This window comes from Acromyrmex echinatior, chromosome 9 (assembly GCF_024713525.1).
Source record: "Acromyrmex echinatior isolate Ae372 chromosome 9, ASM2471352v2, whole genome shotgun sequence".
Classification (NCBI taxonomy): Eukaryota; Metazoa; Arthropoda; class Insecta; order Hymenoptera; family Formicidae; genus Acromyrmex; species Acromyrmex echinatior.
Window position 1 is genome coordinate 8,384,919 of NC_141860.1, and position 22,859 is coordinate 8,407,777.

Below are 22,859 nucleotides of genomic sequence, written 5' to 3' on the forward strand. Positions count from 1 at the left end.
AGTACAAATGTTGTTTTTCTGTTTTATATATAATACAAAAAATTAAAAAAACTTTTTTTTCTATATCAAAAAATATATCTTTAAAAAGATATAAAAGTATTTAAATATAAAGAATTTAATAAAAAAGTTTAATTTTTTTTCTCTGTACTCTCTCTCCCTCTCTCTCTCTCTCTCTCTATATATATATATATATATATATATATATATATATATATATATATAATTTTATAATGCGAAGCGACTGTTTATATAATTTATACTTTCTCCTCCGTTGAAAAACTCACGTACGATAAAAGAGTAACGCATATTTTTAAATCGAACTATTTAGGATTTCTCAGATATATTTACTGTCCCTGAAAGCAGCCTTAAAACTGCAGGCATTAAAGTCGTAGAATTTTGCTTCAAGCAAAAACACGGAATAACCTGAGTCACGTGCGAACTCGTGCATGTGCTCACAATTTCATTTGTATGGTTTATTTAATTAAAAATATTTTGAAGAAAAATGTACGTAATTCGTACTGCAGATCTATCTAGCTATCCCGTATAATTATCTTATTAATATTTTTTTCATACGATTATTATTTATTTTATATATCTAGCGAGACTCTAACAGTAATTCTTGCTTGTCAAAATTAATAATCAGAAAACGCTTATAAGTTTGTTTTATATTCAGAAGCTTTTCACTTCAACGCTTCGGACGGAAATGCCTTTCATCATCAATTGCGACAAGAATCGTTAGTTTTGTCAAGTTTACATAAACCGCTCTACGGATTCAGGACGAGAGAAAAGCTTTCTGAGCTATCCCTCGCACAGGTCTTCACAAACGGGGAGTCCACAGGTTGCCAAACTTTTCGCGTCAGATATCCGGCGGCCGTCCGTACATTTACCTTACGTCCTCGTAAGGGCGAGGTGCGGGAGGGTGGTTGCGCGGAACGGAATCTGTGTCGCGCCGGGTCGGTCGCGGCCCACCGCCGTCTCCGGGATCGCGCGCTCTCATCAGTGTCCACCCAGCCCCGTTGCTCGGCGGAGGCCGCCGAGCGCCGTCTCCACCCACGCGTCTTCATTTCGAGTCGCGCGTCGCGATTCCGCCGTGGCGGGCACCCCGCGTGTCGTTCCTTGGAATCCTCGCGCGCCATATACTGCCTACACAATCCCGTGCGGGGTCGATAACCCGCGAAGAGGCTCAGAGTCTTATCTCGAGTACGTTATACTTGCTTTGGAAAAGACACAGTGGATCGTCACGATTTCAATCCCTTCGGTACGGTGATCAATTTATTTATCGAAGTAGTAAAAATTCAATTTTTTTCCGCCTTACAAGAAGCGGATTTCAGAAAGGATTTTTTAGCAAGAACGAAAAAATAAGGGTTCTTTTACAAAGAACGTGACGTGAAACGCTTATTAGATTATAATTCAAAATAATATATCCCCAAAGTCTTTTTAATTAAATTTTTGATAATGCTGCTGTTTTTCTTTTGAATCGCAAAAATTTATTTATATATTTAAAAAGAAATTTATATATTTAAAAAAAATGAAAGATTTATGTATTTATATTATTTTTTTCCTTAAAAATGTGGAATATACTATTGACTCCTCAGTGTATATCGCACTTTCGTTGCTGAGCAACACGAATAAGGATACTCATAATATCCTGATACTACGGAAATACGCTTTATTTTCTTGCAAATAATTAGTATAGATTATGTATATTTATAAAATATACATATATTTGTAATGATATTTAAATTTGTCTTAACATTTTATCAAATTATTTATATTGTTTCCTTAATATGTTATCAAATGATTTCTATTTTTTTATGTTGTCATATTGTTATTATTTCAAGATTCTGTAAAATTAAATTGATTTAAATATAGTCAAATAGGAGAAAATAAATACATTTTCCTTTTTTTAAAATTAATTTAATACATAAAGATATTTATATTTTTATATTATATTTTTAAGCATTCCTGATAGCGCCGTATGCGCAGAAATTTCAGTGACCAACGATTCTGCGGACCAACCGAGATTCTCTGTGATATTTTGTCGAATAATTTCACGAGAAAATTCAATATCCAGCAACAATTTTATTAACGGTAAGTGGCAGATTAATTTGCATCGATCTGGATTAATACGTTTCAATAGAAAGCGCACAAAGTTAAGAATTAAGAAGAAACTTGCTTCAATACCTATAATGATTTAATTGAATTAATAGATCAACGAACGAATAATAAAAAATAATATTAATAAAGAAAGAATAATATTAATAAAGTTAACGATTTTAATATCAACATTATTAATTTTGCTAAAATTATTTATTATTTATACTAATTGATTTAATAAAAAACAGAATTAAATTTTAGAAAGTGATGAGAGAACCTAATAATTACGATCGCCCGGTGCAATAATACTTGTACTACTTCACTCGTGAATTATCTTGAGCGATCAATATACTTCTTCAACTATTTAAGCTTGATAGCTACTAATTTGATAAAAAGGAGTGTTTACTGGTATCGTTATATTAACGATATTCTGCTATAAAAACAATTTTTTATGTCCATAATACCTTCAGTTTTCTTCATAAATATATAGGATAAAGATGCAAAAGAAATACAAAAGGCAAAAGAAATACTATATCATAAAGAGCAGGACTTTTATAAGAATAATGCTAATTCAATCACGTAATACTATCGAGAATGCGCTATCTTCCTTTATGACATTTTTCTCTCCACGTCCAATAGGTTTCACGATATGCAAGCGCAAGACACTTGAGAATCTTGAGAACTTCCTGTGCACGCTGACAAATGATCGGTGTTTCGAGTGGAAGCGTTTATTCGCTTCATATCGATCTCAAGAACAGTATTAATAGCAGGACGATTCCGCTCTTAATAATGCATTCGCATGTATCTTTTGCGACGTTGACTCGCAATAATTTACTTCGATTGCAAAATTAGATCGAGAAAGGTCAGAGGAAAAATACAATAGTTTGTAAAGCTTGTTAAAACCTTGTTCAAACCTTTTCTCCCTTTTATTTCCATTCTTTTAACGCAGAGGACTAAATCCTTTAATGAAAGCTGAATGCATAATATCTTTTCTCTCTCTATTATTTGAAAGAATACCTGTAAATAATAGAATAAATATTGCACGAGAAAAATTCAAGTGTTTTTGACTTTCGAATACGAATTTCGAAAATGTCTTTAAATTTGGAATATAAAAATAATTTGCGACAGATTACTTTTTAAATTATATAACCTCCCTTGAAAATATTTTATATTTTATATTTGTAAAAATTAAGCGATATTCTCAATATTATACATTTGACATTTGATATTTTTATAGAAAAATTGTTCACAGTATAATTGAAATAACATTCCGATAAAACAATACAAGAAAAATATATTTATTTCTAATAACATGTGATATACAATATTATATTTTCAAGTTTAACGTTACAATGATAAAAATAAATTTTCATGTCTTGTCTCTCATTACGGTCGGTTTATCATTTTTTATCATTCTAAAAATCTCATGTACAAATCTCACATCCATTAACGAATTAGACTCCTAAATTTCGTTTGAATGAAAATTACTTGCACTTGAAGAAACTAGAAGAGAACTCAGTCATTAATTATTTTTACAATGATTATTAAACGTTACAAATATATAAAAATCTCATTAAATATTCGCATATTAATTTTACGTAAAAGCATGAAAATAGCGAGATCTTGCGGATCAATTCAGAAAGAAAGCAAAATAATTCGCCAAAATACTTTTTGAGAGATAAGACTCAAAAGGCAGATTGATAAAACTGATTTCAGGTGTGCGGGATCAAACAGCAATATTTGCCAAGGTAATCGCAGTGCAACGATGTTCAATCTCTATCAGAGCCTAAACAAGAAGGATGACGGTGATGGGCAGCGGAATCGCGAGTCGGAAGTGACCGGTCATGACAGATTCTGTCAGCATCGTACTGGTCACTCGAGCACTCGTCGTCGCCGCCGTGCCGTCAATCGCAGGACACAGAGTGCCACCGAGCTGAACGCCAGGGCGATGAACACGGCACGGGGTTCGTTGCGACGAGGTCGCAGCGTGAGTACGGAGGATGAGAATGAGAGCGAGGATGACAAGGGCCATCAGCTGGCGAACAAGCTAGACAATCTGGCGCGGCTACTCTTCAGCCGCGTGTCGGCAGCGCGGGGATACAAGGATCAGGGAGACGTCAAGTGAGTTTTTTTAGGGATGAAAAGCCGCGTATCTTGGTCATCTTCAGTCGTCTCATGCCGGATTCGGGGTCGGTTAAAATTAACCGACGGAGACGGAGTCCATAATTTATGAACTATGGATTTGAGAGAGATTTACGGAGTTATAAAATTATACGATTATGTAGGGACTCTAAAAAGTTTCAAGATTATTAAATTACCACAGAAAAGGAAATTACAGGGGATTATGAAGTTAAAGCCGAAGAAAAAATTATGAAATTGTAGAGAGCTATGGAATATTATAGATCGAGCTACTTAAACATGTGTAGAATTGGAACTATAATTATAGGAACTATGTTTAGATATAGAATTTGGAACTATAATTATAGAATCATAGAGGCAATATGATAGAGTTAAAGTAAAATTATAGATTATAAAACGTTACAAAATTAAAAGAATAGAATTACAAATTGAAAGACGATTAATAATTTAAAGTTCAAATATTTCAGAAATATGTATTTTTATGAAAGAGTCGATTAAAGTTATTTCCTTTCGTATTGAGCTTTCAACTAATCACATTTGGTAGGAATAAACATATTTGTGAGGAAAGGAAATTGTGTCAAAACGTGAAATATAAATCCCGACTCAACTACCCTCCTTCGGGAAACGAAATATACAATGATCTCTCGATGAGCCGGTTTATCCTCTGGGATGTGTGTATTATTCGTATAGCAATAGCATATACCACTTCTCTCCGTTCTGAATTAGCTATTACTTGTTGCTGCAACAAGAACTCAACAGGCACGTAAATAATTATCAATATCGCTTTACATAGCCAATGATTTTCCTGGTTTGCATTAAACTAACGGCATTTCCGTCAGATCTAATATTATTCGCTGACATCATTGTGTATCCTATTAAATTAGCCGCTTCAATTATTCGTGTCACGCTACGCGTACTCGGGCATCTCTGTTTGTAAACCATAAACGAGAGTCCATCGAAAACGCCTCAAACATTCAGTTCTCGGCACGAGCACCGATTTTTCGTTTTCGCGCATTTATATTTAGTCAGGAGTGTACGATAACAATTATTTTTTTGTACGATAATAATACAATTTTCGTAAAAAACATCCGATCAATAATGACAAGTGCGCAACAGAACGTTCATCGGAAGCTTTCGAAGAGCGACGGTCCTCGAGTAGATGGAAATTTTCGAGTTGCAACACGCAGGTAATAATGTCAGGCAAAATGCGAAGAGTGTCCCCGGATTAAAAGATCTTTTATCATTTTCGAAATATCACCTCCGAAATATTTTGTTCTCCGATAATTCGAAACGGCGGCAACAGAGTCCCGAGGTACTCAGCACATGACGTGATTGCGTTAATTCAATTATCGTGCTTTTGTATGAGAGTGCAAGTCGAGCGTTAAGACCGACTTTGTACGATGATATATACGACCCCTGTGGCGGTCCGTCTTCTTTCTTTTTTTTTTTTTATTGGATGAAACCCCTTGCAGCCACAGAGCAACGTGGCGCGTTAGTGGTACGCGACCGCATCATAATCCGTGGCTCGCGAATCTAATCCGCTTTTGTTACTGCAAGAGGCACGATAATGCAGAGGAGTTGTCTAGGCAAAGCTGCACAGCAACTTTCGATGACAGGTAGAGAACGTTTTTATAAAATATGAGAAATATGAGAGATATTAAGCTCTTAAGCGATTAAAAATATCCCATACACGTGTAATTTTATTCTGCTGTATTTTTTAAAGTCTATCTAGCAATCTATATTTCTTTTTTTTTGTTTATTATTACTCCCTTTAATAATAGGAACATTTTAAAATATATTATTATACATATCTGCTTTATTCTGCTAGCTTCTTAGAAGTTCGACAAAAAGTTTGCATTTTTTATTCATTTGTAATTATTTATCATTATTGCTTTTAATAATCAGAAGCTTTTTAAAACAGCCATTTGATAACTGCTGGATTCTGAATGCAAATTCGAGAGTCCTAAATATGTAGGATATTTAAATCGTCATCAATTAAAATGACGCTACGTACGTCAATTTAAACGACGCTGAAGCCTGCGTTTTATCTCCTCCAGAAAAAGACTGAACAAAAGGAGAGAGAGATTAAATATGAGAAGAAATGATCAAATGGGATTTTGCATCTTTCCAACAGGAACGGTCGTTACACGGCACTGAATCACGGTTCGAAATCTGTCAGCGAGGATGGAGTCGAGTACATGGAAATGGAGAAGAGATCCCGCGATCGTGCTTTATCAATTTGCCGTGACTACATCGGGAAAACTCCACGTTTTGTTCTCATTAAGCAGCTTAACAACATCGGTGAGCCTTCTTTCATGATTCCGTCGAAACTATTAAAATATTAAATAAAAAATGTATAAAGCATGAAAACCTCTCTGAAACCGTAACGCGTTCCTCGATAATATTACATACGATAATATACGTACGAGAAGATGATTGAGAAAATAATAAATTGAAGCTAAATTATGGAAACTTATGAAGCTAAAAAAATTAAAGAGTTTAGAAATAAGAGTTGCGGAATTATACCGATAATCTAATTTTATGTATTCAGAGACTTAATTTTTTTTACTCATATCAGTTATTTATTGACCACATTTTCGAAAATTTATACAAAAAAGAAAATTAATGGCATCGTTAAAATATCTTTCAGGATCGAGAGTAGATAAGTATTGGTTCATGGTGAGGGACACGTCGCTGAAAACAGACAGACTGTTAACTTTGGTACCATTAAATCGAAACTGTCCACTGACTGCCTGTCCCTCTACCAAAGACATCTTGAACAATTTATTCCTGGCCTTACAACATCCCTACATCTGTCCTGTTTTTCATGTTGATTTTCTTGAATATGAGGATCAAACATATATCGTCCTGGTGCAACCTATCAATCAGGGCAGCCTCAAGGATCTAATATACGGCGTAAGTACTTTATGCATAGAAATATATTCAACTCTTCAGATGAAAATGAATAAAAATACACATATATTATGTAAACTTCATCTTCGTACATTTTATTCAAATTAATTTTTATTTACTTTTTCGCTTTATTGTTAGTGAAGCTTTATTAAATACTCTATTCATCTTTTTAATTATCAACATCAAACATCTTTAGTAAATTAAACTTCATTAATTAATTAAAATAACATAAGATCTTAGGATAATTGAAGACCGTTTATTTCGATCGCTAGAAACGCAAAGAATTTTTCTCGGTGTTTTGTATGTATATATGAAAACGGGGTGATGTCCTAGTGAAATAATATCCTGTGGCAGATTGAGCGAAATTGTTGGAACGAGGACTGGATTCACAAGTATGCCGCACGAGGCAAGGGACTCAAACTACCACAAGTGCAACGAATGGGACGACAGATATTAGAAGCGTTAGTGTTCCTGAAGGAACGAGGATTTCCCATAGTGACTCATCTTCACTCGGGCAATGTGGTGATTCAAAATGGTGTTGCGAGATTGGCCGGTCTGGAGAATACTCTTCTAGGCTTTACCAGTCGCATACATCCTATCGTGACATCCCGATTAACACATTCCACTTCGATTGATATTATATGTTTCGGTAAAAAGCAATATTTTTCAATGCAAAGGTTTTTCAAACAGATTAAATCAAGCTTTCGTTATTATCAGCTTCAACGAGATACTTACAATTTTCATGATCGCTCTTTATATCTTCTAGCAGAATATATAAGATCAAATATGATTTTAAATTAGATGTTTATAGTTTGTAGAAAAATGTGAATTGCATATTTTACAACAGAATATTTTAACATAATTTTTACATAGTTCTCTTTAAGCGATATATTTCAATAAAATACTAAATTATCAATAATTTTTTTTTTAAATTAAGTTTAATGTTGCATTTTTCTTTAATAAAATGTATTTTATTTTCAAATTTAATTTTACAATAATAGGTAACTTTATGATAAACTTATTTTTATATTATCAGGGCATATGCTATTCGAAATGTGCGCCGGCTACGAATTATGTACCTTTAGACCATCTGCCGTCCAGCTATCAGACATTGAAATGTATCCGCAGGTAAAAATCGATTGCAATAACCCAATGTGATCCATTCATAAAATAAAAATCCGAACGCTATGTATTTCGATTTTAGATCGTGAGATTCCTCGAGCTGATATTCACGGAATCGGAAAATCGTTTCACTAGTATAGAGGAATTGTTGATCCACGACCTCTTTAGGAATATCGATCTCCGTGAGATGCGATGCGCGGCTGTAACTGTGAGTTTCCGAGGAGTTTCATCTAGATAAATTAAAATTAACTCAATCTTAATAAAATTAACGTGACTATTTCAGGTATTTCGTCCGACCCTGACACCTTCCATAATGAGCCTGCTCGACGGTATTAAACGGCAAGACGCTGGAAAAGGGTAAGTTTTTTATGACTTCAATATAATTATAATTTATTAAATGTATGAAAATTACTGTTTATTCGATTTCAAAGTACAAATAATTACTGGTGTTGCAAATAATTTCTTTCGCATGCGCAGCTGGCATAAGACACGCTCTATAAGCGATGTCCATTTAACGCGCAGATTTTGGTAATGAACGATCAATTAATTGCGCTGATTAATAAATATGAATTTAATTGACGGGATAACATACGCGAGAACTTTATTTTTTTTTCAGAATTACGAGTATCGACAGCGAGGACAGTGTATCGCTGAAAAGCTTCGACGGATCCTTACTCACGCAGATATACAACGAGCTTTCACAAACAGCTTTATAATGTGGGAACAAAGTCTAATATATACATATATATACGTATATTTTATCTTGAAAAAAAATGCACGTTCCTATTATATTTGCAAAGTGCCAAGAAAACCCGTCGCTAATTCTATCATATATTATAATATAAAGGGCATGTTATAGGATTTGTACAATGATAATATAAAGATTATTTGTGTGCTTTCTTCACATTTGTCTGGTACAGATAAAAAAGAAAATTGTAGGTCGTTTAAAATAATTTTTTTCTGTGTTATTCTAGAAATGGTAACAATCCTTTATTCTTTATAGAATCTGTTACTTATTTTAGATTTATAGTTAGACATATATTAATTTTAAATTACGTGAATTAGAAAGAAAAAAATCACAAAAATGGTAATAAATGAAACTGGGAAAAGCGTAAATTAAGCTAAACATCACTCGAGTTTACATCATTTCTTTATTCGCTTAAAACGAAGTAGAAAAAGTACTTGGCATCCTAATGTCGTTTGAGTTCTCTTATTCACTGACAGAGAAATGGTGCGAGAAGATCCTTCGTACGAGGATGGCTCATAAAGGGTGTAACTAGCAATTATTTTATTATTGTTAACTATTTAGCTAGCTAGCTAATTTAATTTCTTGTTAACATAGCCAATTCGTCACCAGAAAACAATAATACTCGCTATTTATATTCTTATTTTTTCAAAAATATTTCAAGTTATTCGTAATTTCTTTCAAAATTTTGAAAAAATATGTTTAGTCAAATCCGATAAAATGGCATACGTTATTCCCATACATTCACTGAACAATGAGAAATCTTTCTTTTTTGTTATTTACATCTTTTGTACGATCGAATTATAAAAAGCAAGAATTATTGTTCCTTGGTGAAAAGGAATGTCTTTATGCTCGTTACATCAAGATGTTCAACAACATGGCGCAACGAAGGTGCGCTTATCCTCAGTTTGGGGGTGACGATAGCTCAAAACAATTTGATGAATTATATTTCACGTTATGAGCCAGTTTCAATCTCACTTCCAGGTGTCTCGGGTTCCTCGTCGTTGTAAATATTCTCCGCCATTTGCCACACTTGCATTATGTTATCTTCCGATACTGAGCATATGACCCATGGTTCATTCGGATTCCATGAAAAGTCGCTTATTTTCGCAGTATGACCTCCATGTATAAACTGTAAACATATTTAGAAAATCATTAGAGAAGCTAATTTCAAATATTACATAGAATCTCTTAAAAATTTAAAAATTTTTAAAGATATCGAAAAACAGAATATTATAAATTAGAAAAAAATAATATACCTACAAAATTTTTTTGGCTATTTATTAATTTCGTAAAATAAGGTTACGTAATTACCAGAAGTTCTGGGGGTCCATCTTCAGCATCTTCGCTGGACTGCTCCTCGCCGATTTTGCTGAGATCCCAAACATGTAATCGTCTATCTGTGCCACTGCTTGCTAATATAGTTTCATTATGTGGTGACCATTGGACTTGGAAGATCTCGTCCTTGTGTGATTCAAATGAATGTAACTTCAATTTAAGATTTCGCAAATCCCAAAGTGCCACAGTCTTGTCAGCACTGCCAGTAGCCAATATAAATTCAGAATACGGATTGAAACTTAAGCAGTTTACCTCAGCGGTATGAGCATCAACAGTATGACTTGGTTTACTAGTATTGTTGCATCTGCAAATATAACAAATTTAACGATATAATATATATCGCAATATGTTTCCCAATACGCTGCATTAAACTATAATTTTAATGACATTAATATCAATTGCATCAAGAGAATACCGATTCTATAAATTAACAAAGAATATAAATTTTCTTGCAATTTTTTATTATATATTAAAAATTTTTGAATATTTTTAACTTAAGTATTATCTATATTCTTAAGTGACTTTTAAAATGAAAAGAATAGATTTACCTAGAAGTCTAAAAAATACTTAATCAATTGATCACTTAATCATTATTAATGGCTACGTTTATACTGTGCCTTTAGTCCGCGATCTATATAAGTGTCCTTGTTTATCCTATTGTAACATTGTCTATATAATCATCTATGACAATATATGTAGGATAAACATTGTAACATTATCCTATTATAAACAAAGTCATCTATCGTATAGGTCGCAGACATTTTCGCACGATGTAAATGTAGCCATTTAAAGATGGCAATTACCTAGTGTCCCAGATCATGAGCTTTTGATCGTCAGCGACCGAACCAAATAATGATTCATGTAGCAGATGCCAAGCAACATCTTCAACCACGGCTGTGTGCCCTGTAAAGATAGTTTTCGCATCGATAACACGATTTTCCTTCGGTGTGGCATTGATGTCCCACAAACAAATCGTGTGATCGTCAGATGCACTAAGTAAATATCCATTGAGATTCGGATTCCATGAAAGTCCGTAGCCTTCCTTTTGATGTCCTCGCAATCTGTAATTGTAATATTTAAATATATACAATAAGTATACACAATAAATATACAATATTAACATAAATACGATATACTCCATGTGTTCATGATCTATTTGCTTAATAAATCATTAAGTACCTCAAATCTGGATGACATTCTCCATTGGGATCTGGTTTACTGGGATGTTTAGTATAATCGAATACAAGCACGTCGCTCGAAGGAGTTTTTGTTGCGATTACACACGGATTTTGCGGCATGAATCGCGCTCTATTAACTTCACCTTCATGATTAATCTTAATCTCGATCTCGATTTTGCCACTCACAGAACCAAACCCACCAAATTCACCCTTTTCATTATCGTAATGAGAAGCATCAAACTGAGCATCTTCATTCGGCAGCTGGACGCTGGCGATCAGCAAATGATTTTGTTCGTCTGAAGTATGAGTGCCTAAAATTAACCTGTGGATTGAATAATCTTTTCCTTCAGGTCTGGTGACATCAGGCAGCCATTGAGCCGTTAAAGAAGGCCATTCCAAAGCATGTGTCATCACAAGATCGTATAAAAATGGTGTATTCTTCTTCCATATTTTATATTCCTCATTGATAATACGTTCCTCCACAGCGTCGTCAAACCCCTCTGAACAAACAGCGGCGCTTAAATCTCCTTTTACATAAAATTTCTATATCTTAGAAAATACTGATAAAATATAAAATACAAATTATATAATACGTAATTACTGGACATGATAAATTATATAATGTAGGTAAACAATTGGCGAGGCATAATAGATGAAAAAATTATTAGATGAATTAGAAATGCAATATTAGTAAAAATAACGAGTTTCTCATTTTCATAAATAAAAGATAACTGATCTTTTCGATTGGTTGCACAGTTTTTGAAGTACACGATTTTAAATAGATTATAAGAGAGAACCTATACTTATATATTTGTATATTGTTCCCATTATATAGGATGTTTTATAATAATTACCTTGTGAAGATTCAAGTCCATTGTATTTAATTCTTTTGATAGTATTTGGTACATTTGGTTGTATAGAATTAATCCTTATAATCTTAGTTGGTGTATTTTTCTTATTCGGTTTGTCACTTTTTTTGATGTTTTTCTCCAATTCAGCTTCTTGAATCATACTCAACATAGTCAACATACCTTTAATTACGATTCACCCATCATAGCAGATGGTGTAAGCTTAAGATTTCTTACATCAGGCCATTCCAAATTTTGGTCTTAATTACTTGGAAATTTATGTATAGCTAAACGACTGCTTCGTATTTTTAAAGATCAGTGAGAACTAATTATTAGAGGCAATAATAACGTTTCTTACAATAAATAAGTAGTCATATAAACAAACTTTAAGGTTGCTCATATAAACAATATCTAATTGCACGGGGCAGGCAAATGTTTTAAAGAAATACACTTAAATCTCGACAAAGACATTGCTCTCGTATTTAAAACCATGTTTGAGGGACTGTGCAACCAATCAAAGAAAATATATTCCGCAAATTTTTTTACAAGAATCATATTCTCTCGCCAATTGTACCATAATTTATTACTGTTGTATACCCTCCGATGTGTTAAATCTTACGTTATTACTAATTGTATTTATTTTAAAATTAAAATAATATATTTATTTATTTATACAAATATTAAAGATGCAGTATTTTAATTAAGAGTGTGTGTGTGTGTATATATATATATATATATATATATATATATATATATATATATATATATATATATATAGCGGAAAAATAAAGAAACAGTCGTTATCGAAGACCCATCTTTAATTTAACGTTAATCGAAATGGAATGTTCTCGAAACGCTTGTAATCGCTTAATAAACACTGCATTCAAACGACCGATCCGGTCGCGCAAGAAACATTTTCTCAGTTTATTTATTGTTTAAGCCATTAGTTATTTATACATATATTTTATATATATATATATATATATATATATATATATAAAGTATAATCGCACGTATCGCGCACAGTGTTCGATGGACTGTCGACCGGTTCCAGACACGCGGGATTTTCGCGACTTCTGGTGTCAAGAACACAATCAAGCTCGTTTGTCGTTCGAATTTTTTCTTTACGCTTCCAACACGCGACGAAAAAGAGGAAAGAAAAGACCGTGCCGTGCTCCTGATGGAAAGACGGCAGCGGTATGTCGCAGCGTCCTTCCGAGATTGCCGACCGAATTGTTTGTTTTCGTAAGAAAGTGAAGCACGCCGAAACCAATATCGAAAATATAATGTGCCCTTACCTCCGTCCTTGTCTGCCATCATTTATCCGCCGTAAGTTTATTAAGATGAGAGAAAATTGAGGAGCGAAAACCGAGCAGGAACAGAGCGACCGGCCCGCCAAAATTGGGAAAACATGAGAGTGCCGACCAGTGCCGACACCGCCGATACCAATGGGACGCTCAAGTCCGATTTAGAATACAGAGAACGCAATTGCGCATGCCTCATAATGCAACGAGATGTGGTTGGTCAATATTTTCCGTCCACGATGCTAGAAACCAGCCTGAGGTCTCGTCGAATAGATAAAAAATTAATAAATCGTATTTTTTTGAACAATTCGATCAATCAATGCAGTTGATCAATTTTTTTCTCCATCCGAGATCTCGGATCAATTTCTAACGTCACGGACACAAGACTTTAAAATATAAAAATGTTCAGCTGCAAAAAACAAATTTAAAGCTAAAAAGAAAAATTAATAATCGCATATAAATTCATTTGAATGTAATTATAATGAAAAGATTGTAACTTACTATATTATATATTGTATAAAATATTTATTGTAAATATTAATTACTTTTTTAAAGATATATGTACATATTAAAAACCATAACGCAATTACAAGTCAGTATGTAATACTTTAGGATAGTAATATTCCCTTATTAATATATGCAGAAGGATAAGAAAGATATTTTTTAATCATTCTATTTTATTATTCTTCATTCATTTCCTGCTTATTTAAAAATGTAACAACATGTTCTGCTAATTCTTTATAAGCTTCTGCTTGTCTGCTTTTTGGTGCTGCCAGGACAATCGGTTTACCGCTATCTGAACTTTCCGCGATGCTGTCGTGCATCGGTATCTTCTGTAAAATACCTACACCTACAAGCCACGAAAAAAGACATTAATATACCTTTCATGTAAATATTCGTACAGTTACAACTTATATATTCATAGTTCATATATAACTTATTTTAATTATAAATAATGTAATTACTGATAAGTTTATTACCTAGTTCTTTAGTTAGCAAGAGCGTTGCGTTACCAAAAAGAGGTACTTCCGTCATGCATTTTGGACAAGTAACGCTGCTCATATTTTCCACAATACCAGCGACAGGAATGTTCAACTTCTTGAACATATTCGCACCTCTCCTGGTCACCTCTAGCGCAACTTTTTGCGGTGTTGTTACCAGCAATGCACCAGTGATAAAAAGAGTCTGAATCAAAGAAAGATGTGTGTCTCCTGTCCCAGGAGGAGTATCAATAATAAGGTAGTCAAGTGGCCCCCATGCTACCTGATTTACTAGCTTGTCCAATGCGCTCATCACCATGAGTCCCCTCCAAACAACTGGTGATTTCTCATCAATTAAAAATCCCATGGACATACTATATGTGAAATATAAGATTATAAAGTATGATCATTTATATGATCCTCATTTATTTGATTATCTGAAGCATCTGATAGTTAATCACCATTTCACACCATAATTTACAAGAGGTTCCATGAAATTCTCTTGATTTAAAACAGGTGATTCATGTATGTTCATCATTAGAGGTATAGAAGGTCCGAAAACGTCAGCATCCAGCAACCCGATGGACTTCTTTGGTTCAATAATTTTTAGAGCTGTTGCCAAATTCACAGCTGTTGTCGATTTTCCAACGCCACCTTTACCAGAGGCAATAAGCAAAATTTGTTTCACTTCCTTTATGCGTTTCCGTTTTGGAAGGCCACGTGCCATGATTTCTTTTTGTCTAGCTTCTAAATTCTGTTGCTTGATCTTGGTTGAATCAATTACTGTGCAGTTCTGGAATAAGCAAAAAACAGAAATAACTGACAATGACAAAGCTGTTAATAAAATAATTATCAAACTTTATACTAAATTATAATTAATATATAATTATATAATTATAATTAATCCTCCTACAATTATATTTTTATTCCTTCCATCTACAATCTAGATCTTTCTTCTCCAGTCGAAGTTTTTTTAAAAGCCTGTTCTAGGCTTTTAAAAAAATGTGAAAAAAATTCAGGGTTGCTCTTTAACATCTCTACTATACAATTTTTCAACTGAAATGTTAAAATCTTTATTTTTAAGAAATTAAAAAATGAAAAAATTTGAGAGTGAAATTTCGGTTGTGACAAAAAAGATTCAAATTGCAGAGCAAGAATTAATAAATCAATTTAGAAGTTTATTTGTTATACGAAGCACCTTTTTAAATGTTAATTCCTAATGTCATCATCGATGTACGAATAAATAAAAAATCAAACATCTCTGTCTGAGAAAAGGTTAAGTATGAGACTTTATGTGTAGTTTCAAGACACTTTGTACACAGAATTGCAGAAGAATAAATGCGTACTTACTTGCCGTTGCCACAGATACCGAAAGGATTTTAAATATCCGCTGAAGCGTGACCTCACGATAACGTTCGACATTTTCATCGACATGTACCTAACCTCGGCGGCATTCAAAACGCGCAGTACATTTTATCGTGAAGTGAATATATATACATTCAAGAAAATATCGGTATGCAGAAACGTGTTAATGAAAAACATTTCGAAAATTCGTTATCTGTCCATTTTCTTACATGACATAAAAGCAATTCGAAATTGTTCCGAAAAAGATAACTCTTGAACGTGACATGAGCTTTCGTCTAATGTTCCTATAATCAAAAACAAAAATTGCATGATCGACAAAACGTTCGCCCTGTCATTCCGTCAATATTTTTTCAACTCTGCCGCCAAATTATTTCCAGTTCGTCTTCGCTAGTACACTTGCGCTTACACAACGTAAAGAAAAGTCATGCACATACGCTCTTACATCATCTGATCATCCTTTGATTGTCCTAACCTATACGTTTTCATCTGTAATTTTATTTCCGTTGTGTCGAACAACAACGACTTTCGCATAAATCGCGATCTCATCGTGGTTTTTTTTACTTTTTTAATTGATTTTTTACTTTTTCACTCTCAGGAAAGAAAACGTGTTCGATAAAGACCGATTTAAATCGTTAGGTTAGGTTAGAGTTACGTCGCGCACTTCGTAACGGGCTGCGCTTATTTGTGCTTTTGGTGTGCTGTGAAAAAAAATGGCAGCCACTTAGTCAACTTTCTGCCGAGCGCGAGCAATTGCGTCGCGATTTCCTGCAACCGTATTGTGCACAGTCGATTTTTTTTTCCCTTCCAAATCGATGATGACGAAACGTACGTTTGCTCACGAATACTTTTTGTACCTCGTCCAAAACGTAATTTGCCGATAGCGGCCGCGATTGAAAGTCGAAACAATCTCTCATGAGAGGTTAAGATAGGAATTGATCTTGAAATTTCTTGCAAAATTAAAGCCCTCGCGAAGCTGAGATTCTCTCCTTTCTTTCGATTAGGATGACATTAGCGGCGTGACAAATTGTGCAGGTGAAGAACGTCGCATTTGACCGCAGGGAAGACGGAATATGGGCCTAAAGGCAGCCGTTCAGGCTCTGAAGTAAGATTCGCTCAATCACAAATGTCATCAATCGTAAACGCATTATCGATTACGAATGCATAAATTTGTCTCTCGGATCTACGTTCCGTAACATGCGAAATACATTTGACAGGAAAGCGGAACCGTTAAAGGACAAGGTTCAACGTTGCAAGGATCTGCTTAACGACAACGATGCCTGGGTATGCCAGCAACAGTTACAAAAGATATATCAGCAGGTTCTCATACTGGATCTGGAGTATGCCTTGGACAAGAAGGTCGAGCAAGAACTGTGGAGTCTTGGATTTAAGAATTATATAGTGACTCTGCAGTCGCAGGCCAAGGACAGGAAGAATCCCAAGCGAGGCGAGTCCCAGGCACTGCTCAGTTGGTGCTTAGAAGCAGCCAGCGGTTTCTACTTGACCTTGCTACAAGAAATCTGTACTGTGTTTGATTTAGATCTACCGTTTAGAAGGTACATATCTTTTGCACAATTTTTCCTTATTTTATTTTGAAGTATTAAACGTGTTTTTTTAAACTTTTACGTATTGGAATTCCGGATTGTCATTTTTATCATATCTTTTGCTTGAAATCTTACTTTGTATAAAATCAAATTGTACATGAGATAAGGATCAAGATTGAATTTAGAATCCTCCAATTACAAGTCGATTACTCTTGCATAGAATCTGTACCACCTTCTAAACTATAATGTGCTCTGTTTTCTGTTTCTTGCTTAGTACTTTTTATTTACTTACTTTTTTGCCTCTTGTTTCTTCTTTTTTTGTCGCCTGAGATAAAAGTAGATGAATTTTGGAAAAGACTACAAACAGGATTTTAAAAAAACAGTCGCAAAAGGGGGAAAAAGTAAGAGATAAAAACGAAGAAACAGGAAGCAAAGCATATTGTAGATTAGGTTTTAAATTTACTATTATTGCTATTATTTGGAAATTATTACATATTTCAAGAGATTATACAATATTATGATTTATTTATTTGCTATTATTTTGAGATATGCAGATTATATGGTATTTGTGAAAATAGAATATTTCATTTCGTTTCTAATATTTTTAATATCCTATATAAGAGATGACTAGTGATTCTTTTAAACAAATAGTTTGGATGTTATTTTTAATAAATTTAGATTGTCGTGTCGAGATTATTTATATATATATATATATATATATATATATATATATATATATATATATATATATATTATCAAAAGGACACAATCATTTTTTTGCAGGAAAGGTTATGTATATGGATGTACATCTCCATGGAAGGCGGTTGAGAAATTATCTCCACCTCACAAATCTTCTTGCTTTTATGCATGCCAATATTGCCTTGTACATCTGGGTGATATCGCACGGTACAGAAATGAGAGCAAACAAGCTGAGATGTTTTACAGACATGCTGTCTCACTGTCACCATCAAGCGGACAGCCATATAATCAATTGGCGCTTCTAGAAGCTTCTCGTGGCAATAAATTGGGCACGGTGTTTCACTATGCACGTTCAGTAGCTGTGAAACATCCTTTCCCTGTCGCTACAGCAAATCTTGCTACAACTCTATCCTCTGCTTTGAATGACAAATCATTCAATATCGACGGCAAGACTAAATTGAATTCTCAAGAGTACATCACTCTTTTTCTGAAGCTACATGGAATCATCCATATTCTTGGTGATTTGAAGCTAGCATGCTCGTATAGCAAGCAATTGACGGAAACGCTGACTGCGTTGGTAGCCACTGAGAGCTTCAGTTCGTGGATGCTCGTACAGATGTTGGTGATTAATCTATACGCTTTGCAACATACAGCCGGGATTGGCACCGATAATATGGAATTACTCAAGAACGAGCAAATGGTGAATAATAAAAAGCTCGCTCGCGACTGTATACTGGACCTAATTGCAGGTACTCTGTCTGCCTTGCTGTTACCCGTTTACACAATGAAGAACTCTATCATCGAGTATTTTGCCTTGCCTTCTAGTAAGTACTGCATATATTGCAATTTATATTTTTTTAATGAGATTAGTAAAACGGATTATGTAACAGATAACATTATCTTTTCTTACAGTAAAACTGTGCCTTGATTGGATCAACATAAAACCAACGGTTTTGGAAGAAGTTGCTTTTACATCAAGATTACAGATATGGCCCAGTCTTTGTGTGCTTTTGAATGCCTTGCAGAATTGTGTAGTGGATTTTAAATATGATGAATGTAAGTGACTGATTTCATTTATTATATATTAGGTGTTGGAATTAATTCGTAGCGTTTTACAAGTGATGGGAAGTACTTTCATTAATGTATTTTTTAATGCTCATGTGAAATAAATAACATTCTTTCATTAAAAACGCTACGAATTAATTCCAACATCTAATAGATAATTTATATACATATCTAATAAATGAATTTAAGAAGAAAGTGTATATTGTGAAATATATTATATTTCACAATATACAAACATTTTAAAATGAATTATTGTATATAATAATTTGTATTCACATATACACATAATTTGCACTCTAAAGAATGTGGTGCATATGTTTATGGATATATAGGATATACATCAAAATATGTCATAATTATACATGACGATACTATAAAGTTACATGGAACAGATGTTGCAGTGCCACTGCCAGAAGATCGTGACCTTCAGGGTTTTCTACCGTTAGAGAAGAGTTTCGAGAATCTCAGATTCACGAATACAGCGCTGGAAGGTGATATCGCGACATTAAACAAGTTACGGGCGGTACGCATTTTGCATCTGGGTCATTGCTTCGCTCAGTATCAAATCAATGGATCAACACCAATCTCAATTATGACGGAGGAAAAAACCGGTGATCACAAATTCACGTCTATGAGCAACGGCGCTGGACCCAGCAACGAATTGATGAAGGAACTCGAGGAACTTAGCTTAAACAAGGATAAACAGCTCGATACTTCGATGAGCCCAGTACTATCCGAAGCAGCTAGTAGCAAGAGTTCTGTAGAAACCGATCTTGAGATTCTCGCAGATAAGAAAATTTTCCAGGGTATTCTTAAACCGCAAGGCTCCTTAGAAAGAAACCGAGATTCCTCAGTGAATACCGCAGAGACGACGAGTAACAGCGAGGTAAATTCTCTTCCATGTGCGAGAAAACCACGACAGAATATAGCAATGCAGGCAATTATGCGTCGTGCAGAGAATGAGCAGAAACAGGTGACATTCAAGAATGTTTCACCTGTGATTGTCGAAGAAGAAAGTGATAAAAAGTCAAAAGTAGTGACCGTTCCATCGATTACTTCTGTTGCAAACAAATCGACAGCAATTCCAGAGATACCCAAAGTTAATGAACCTGCCAATACAAATAACATCCTTGTTAATGTTCAGAGTCGACTATCAGCGATACCACTCGCTCCATCTACTAGTCCAAACCAGTCCTTGTCGATTCAGAATCAGCAGAGATCCACGAAATTGCCACCTAGCATTCCCATGCTCAATCAAATAAATCAATTGACAGTCAAAGAGCAACAAACTCAGCAAGTTGCTCAACAAATTCTTCCGCAAATGCACACTAGCATGACGTCGCAGTGCGGTCAACAACCGTCGACATTGGGATCGGTTTGCTTCTCGAATCAATCGTTCAACGTGCAGAATCCGCAATTCGCCAAGAACTTCATGGCAAATCGATCGCCGCTGGCAAACACGCCACGTTATCAAATGCAAGGGCAAATCAATAACAGTCAGCCGGTTCCAACGATGCCACAGGGCATCAATGGAATACATCATACAATCAGTCAAAGCAGACCATTGCATCAGAGGGTACCACAGACCGTATCTCATAGTCCAGCGCAGTTATTGCAGCAAAATATACAGCTGGGATCATCTGCTCAACAAAATATGGTACCGCAAAGCATGAATTTGCAAACCAATAATATGGGACTGCAATCAAGTATAAGCATGGAACAACCAAACCACTCGATGGGGCTACAAAAACAGCAGACCATGATGCCGAGCAATCCCAGACTAAACGACATGCACAGTCAGTTAAATATCAACGGTTCGAATATGGCAAATATGTCGGCGATGATGTCGGCATTGTCAGTATATGAAAAAGATCCTCAGCAGCAAACTTTGACGACCTTGGCGAATTCGCAGAGCCCGACCAACACGTCAAATTTTCAGCTGAACTTCACTCATTTCAATCAGAATCAATCCTTTGGACAAACGTTGTCACAAAGTCAACCATCACCATCTTTTTACAAGAAGAATTCAGACCCAATAGATTTCCCATTTCCAAATCAGGTCAATGTAACTAAGAATCAGCCACAGCAACAGCAATCTGTGGCAAACAGTTACATGTTCTCCAATTACGAGCCGACTGAGCACTTTAACTTGTGGAAGGACAGTCGACCACCTCAACCACCGATTGCCTGGTGGGGTTCGGCTAGCAATGCGATGACCCAGATGCACATGAAGGATTCGATCGCTAATGATAACACGTTCTCAAACTGGAGCGATTCGTCCACTCTGGCAAATACGGCAAGTAGAATTCCGTTGACACCAGGCAAAAATTATCAACCGCAACAACAAAACGGACAACATAGCAGACATCTTATGACAGGAGGAAATAACTTTGAGGATTCCAGATTGTTTGAGGTAAGTTCGTTAGTTAAAATACAAGTGTCTACGATAACATTTTGTGCAATATTGAGACAAATAAGAAATATTTCTATAATAAATATTAAAAGACTTTAATATGATTTAAAAATTTTTTTAATTAATTTGTATATCACAAAAATTATGATACAATTAATAAAACTTTTTGAAATCATGTAATAATTATTTAATAATTATTTAAATAATTGATATTAAATCTTATAATTATTTAGATTTTATTATTTTGTATTCAAATTTATCTCTTATAAATATTCTGTATTTTGAATAACTAAATAATAATGTTCTTATCTAGCTCGAACAGAAGCCGTCCCAAGCAGTGAACACCGGCAACACTTACTCATTGTTCAGTGGCAACACGTGGAGTACTGTAAATACATCGATTAATTCGAGCTCAACCAATCAAGATCCGATGAAAACACGGCTTCATCAACAGTCTCTGTGGTCCGGCCCGGGTCCTTCCCCGTTAGAGCGGCTTTTGGAACAACAAAAGTCGCTACGCGAGGGAGGTACCACTTGAAGGGACGCGCGGAGGATCCGCTGAGGAGGCCAAGCAGAGTGTAATTTCGCGTTCAGCGTATGCCGATTTAAATAACCACAAGCGTGCGCGGCGGCGAATAATTACCTAACCATTTGACAAGAGATATGCGAAATTCTCAAAAGATATGTAAGGAAAGAACGGATAACTGAGGATGACCGTGGTGCAGCGTCTTCCTCGAAGCATTATGATATGCACAGGGGTAATATAATCTTCGTTATTTTTCAATTGCACATACGAGATCTACGAGATACTCGGTATATACATTTTCGGAGTGGATTTTTTGCAAATTAAGCAAAGCAAAGCGAAAGACAAATGTTTGTCGAATGACGATTCACAACTGCAATTTAATTCGTATGGGAATAAATAGAAAAACAAGAAAAGGTATTAGTGGTGCGAAAGTTGTGGTAGCTCTTAGCAAAACGTTAATTAGTATACAGGAAATAAAGGAAAATGTAGACACTAATTACGAGTGACGCGCGCATGACTTTGTATCTTTGGCGTATTTAGAAGACTCACAATAAACACGTCTGACTTATCGAAACTGATCGAGCGG

General features: G+C 34.8%; 4 protein-coding genes across 16 annotated transcripts; 2 read left to right on the top strand and 2 right to left on the bottom strand.

Annotated features, from left to right (window-relative positions):
- The first annotated feature begins 975 nt into the window (after window positions 1-975).
- On the top strand, window positions 976-9,397 carry Slob (Slowpoke binding protein). Of its 7 annotated transcripts, none has more exons than XM_011061261.2 (11): window positions 976-1,258; window positions 1,961-2,091; window positions 2,737-2,959; window positions 3,814-4,218; window positions 6,371-6,537; window positions 6,887-7,152; window positions 7,504-7,798; window positions 8,186-8,277; window positions 8,354-8,479; window positions 8,555-8,628; window positions 8,888-9,397. In XM_011061261.2, exons 4-11 carry the CDS (start codon window positions 3,863-3,865, stop codon window positions 8,985-8,987), a joined length of 1,476 nt encoding a protein of 491 aa, XP_011059563.1. In that variant the 5' UTR covers window positions 976-1,258; window positions 1,961-2,091; window positions 2,737-2,959; window positions 3,814-3,862; the 3' UTR covers window positions 8,988-9,397. The 7 variants fall into 7 exon arrangements, with proteins under 7 accessions (XP_011059563.1, XP_011059566.1, XP_011059565.1 ...); XM_011061264.2 differs by lacking the exon at window positions 2,737-2,959 and adding an exon at window positions 8,749-8,799; XM_011061263.2 differs by lacking the exon at window positions 2,737-2,959 and having other exon boundaries at window positions 8,749-9,397.
- Caf1-55 (chromatin assembly factor 1 p55 subunit) lies at window positions 8,661-13,820 on the bottom strand. Of its 6 annotated transcripts, none has more exons than XM_087409171.1 (6): window positions 13,679-13,819; window positions 12,387-12,533; window positions 11,534-12,032; window positions 11,158-11,415; window positions 10,331-10,658; window positions 8,661-10,148 (listed from the first exon to the last, which is right to left on the bottom strand). In XM_087409171.1, the coding sequence occupies exons 1-6, from the start codon at window positions 13,698-13,700 to the stop codon at window positions 9,972-9,974; spliced, it is 1,431 nt and encodes a 476-aa protein (XP_087265297.1). In that variant the 5' UTR covers window positions 13,701-13,819; the 3' UTR covers window positions 8,661-9,971. The 6 variants fall into 6 exon arrangements, with proteins under 6 accessions (XP_087265297.1, XP_087265294.1, XP_011059555.1 ...); XM_087409168.1 differs by having other exon boundaries at window positions 11,534-12,056; XM_011061253.2 differs by having other exon boundaries at window positions 11,534-12,059.
- A 369-nt stretch (window positions 13,821-14,189) lies between these two features.
- Window positions 14,190-16,679, bottom strand: LOC105149083 (NUBP iron-sulfur cluster assembly factor, mitochondrial). 2 transcript variants are annotated; one of them, XM_011061245.2, is made up of 5 exons: window positions 16,472-16,679; window positions 16,015-16,313; window positions 15,126-15,457; window positions 14,665-15,038; window positions 14,190-14,534 (listed from the first exon to the last, which is right to left on the bottom strand). In XM_011061245.2, exons 2-5 carry the CDS (start codon window positions 16,096-16,098, stop codon window positions 14,365-14,367), a joined length of 960 nt encoding a protein of 319 aa, XP_011059547.1. In that variant the 5' UTR covers window positions 16,099-16,313; window positions 16,472-16,679; the 3' UTR covers window positions 14,190-14,364. The 2 variants fall into 2 exon arrangements, with proteins under 2 accessions (XP_011059547.1, XP_087265301.1); XM_087409175.1 differs by lacking the exons at window positions 16,015-16,313; window positions 16,472-16,679 and adding an exon at window positions 15,863-15,998.
- A 54-nt stretch (window positions 16,680-16,733) lies between these two features.
- LOC105149084 (uncharacterized) lies at window positions 16,734-22,847 on the top strand. The gene is made up of 7 exons (XM_011061249.2): window positions 16,734-16,854; window positions 17,031-17,131; window positions 17,244-17,582; window positions 18,354-19,093; window positions 19,182-19,325; window positions 19,727-21,747; window positions 22,061-22,847. The coding sequence occupies exons 2-7, from the start codon at window positions 17,100-17,102 to the stop codon at window positions 22,283-22,285; spliced, it is 3,501 nt and encodes a 1,166-aa protein (XP_011059551.1). The 5' UTR covers window positions 16,734-16,854; window positions 17,031-17,099; the 3' UTR covers window positions 22,286-22,847.
- Window positions 22,848-22,859: the final 12 nt, after the last annotated feature.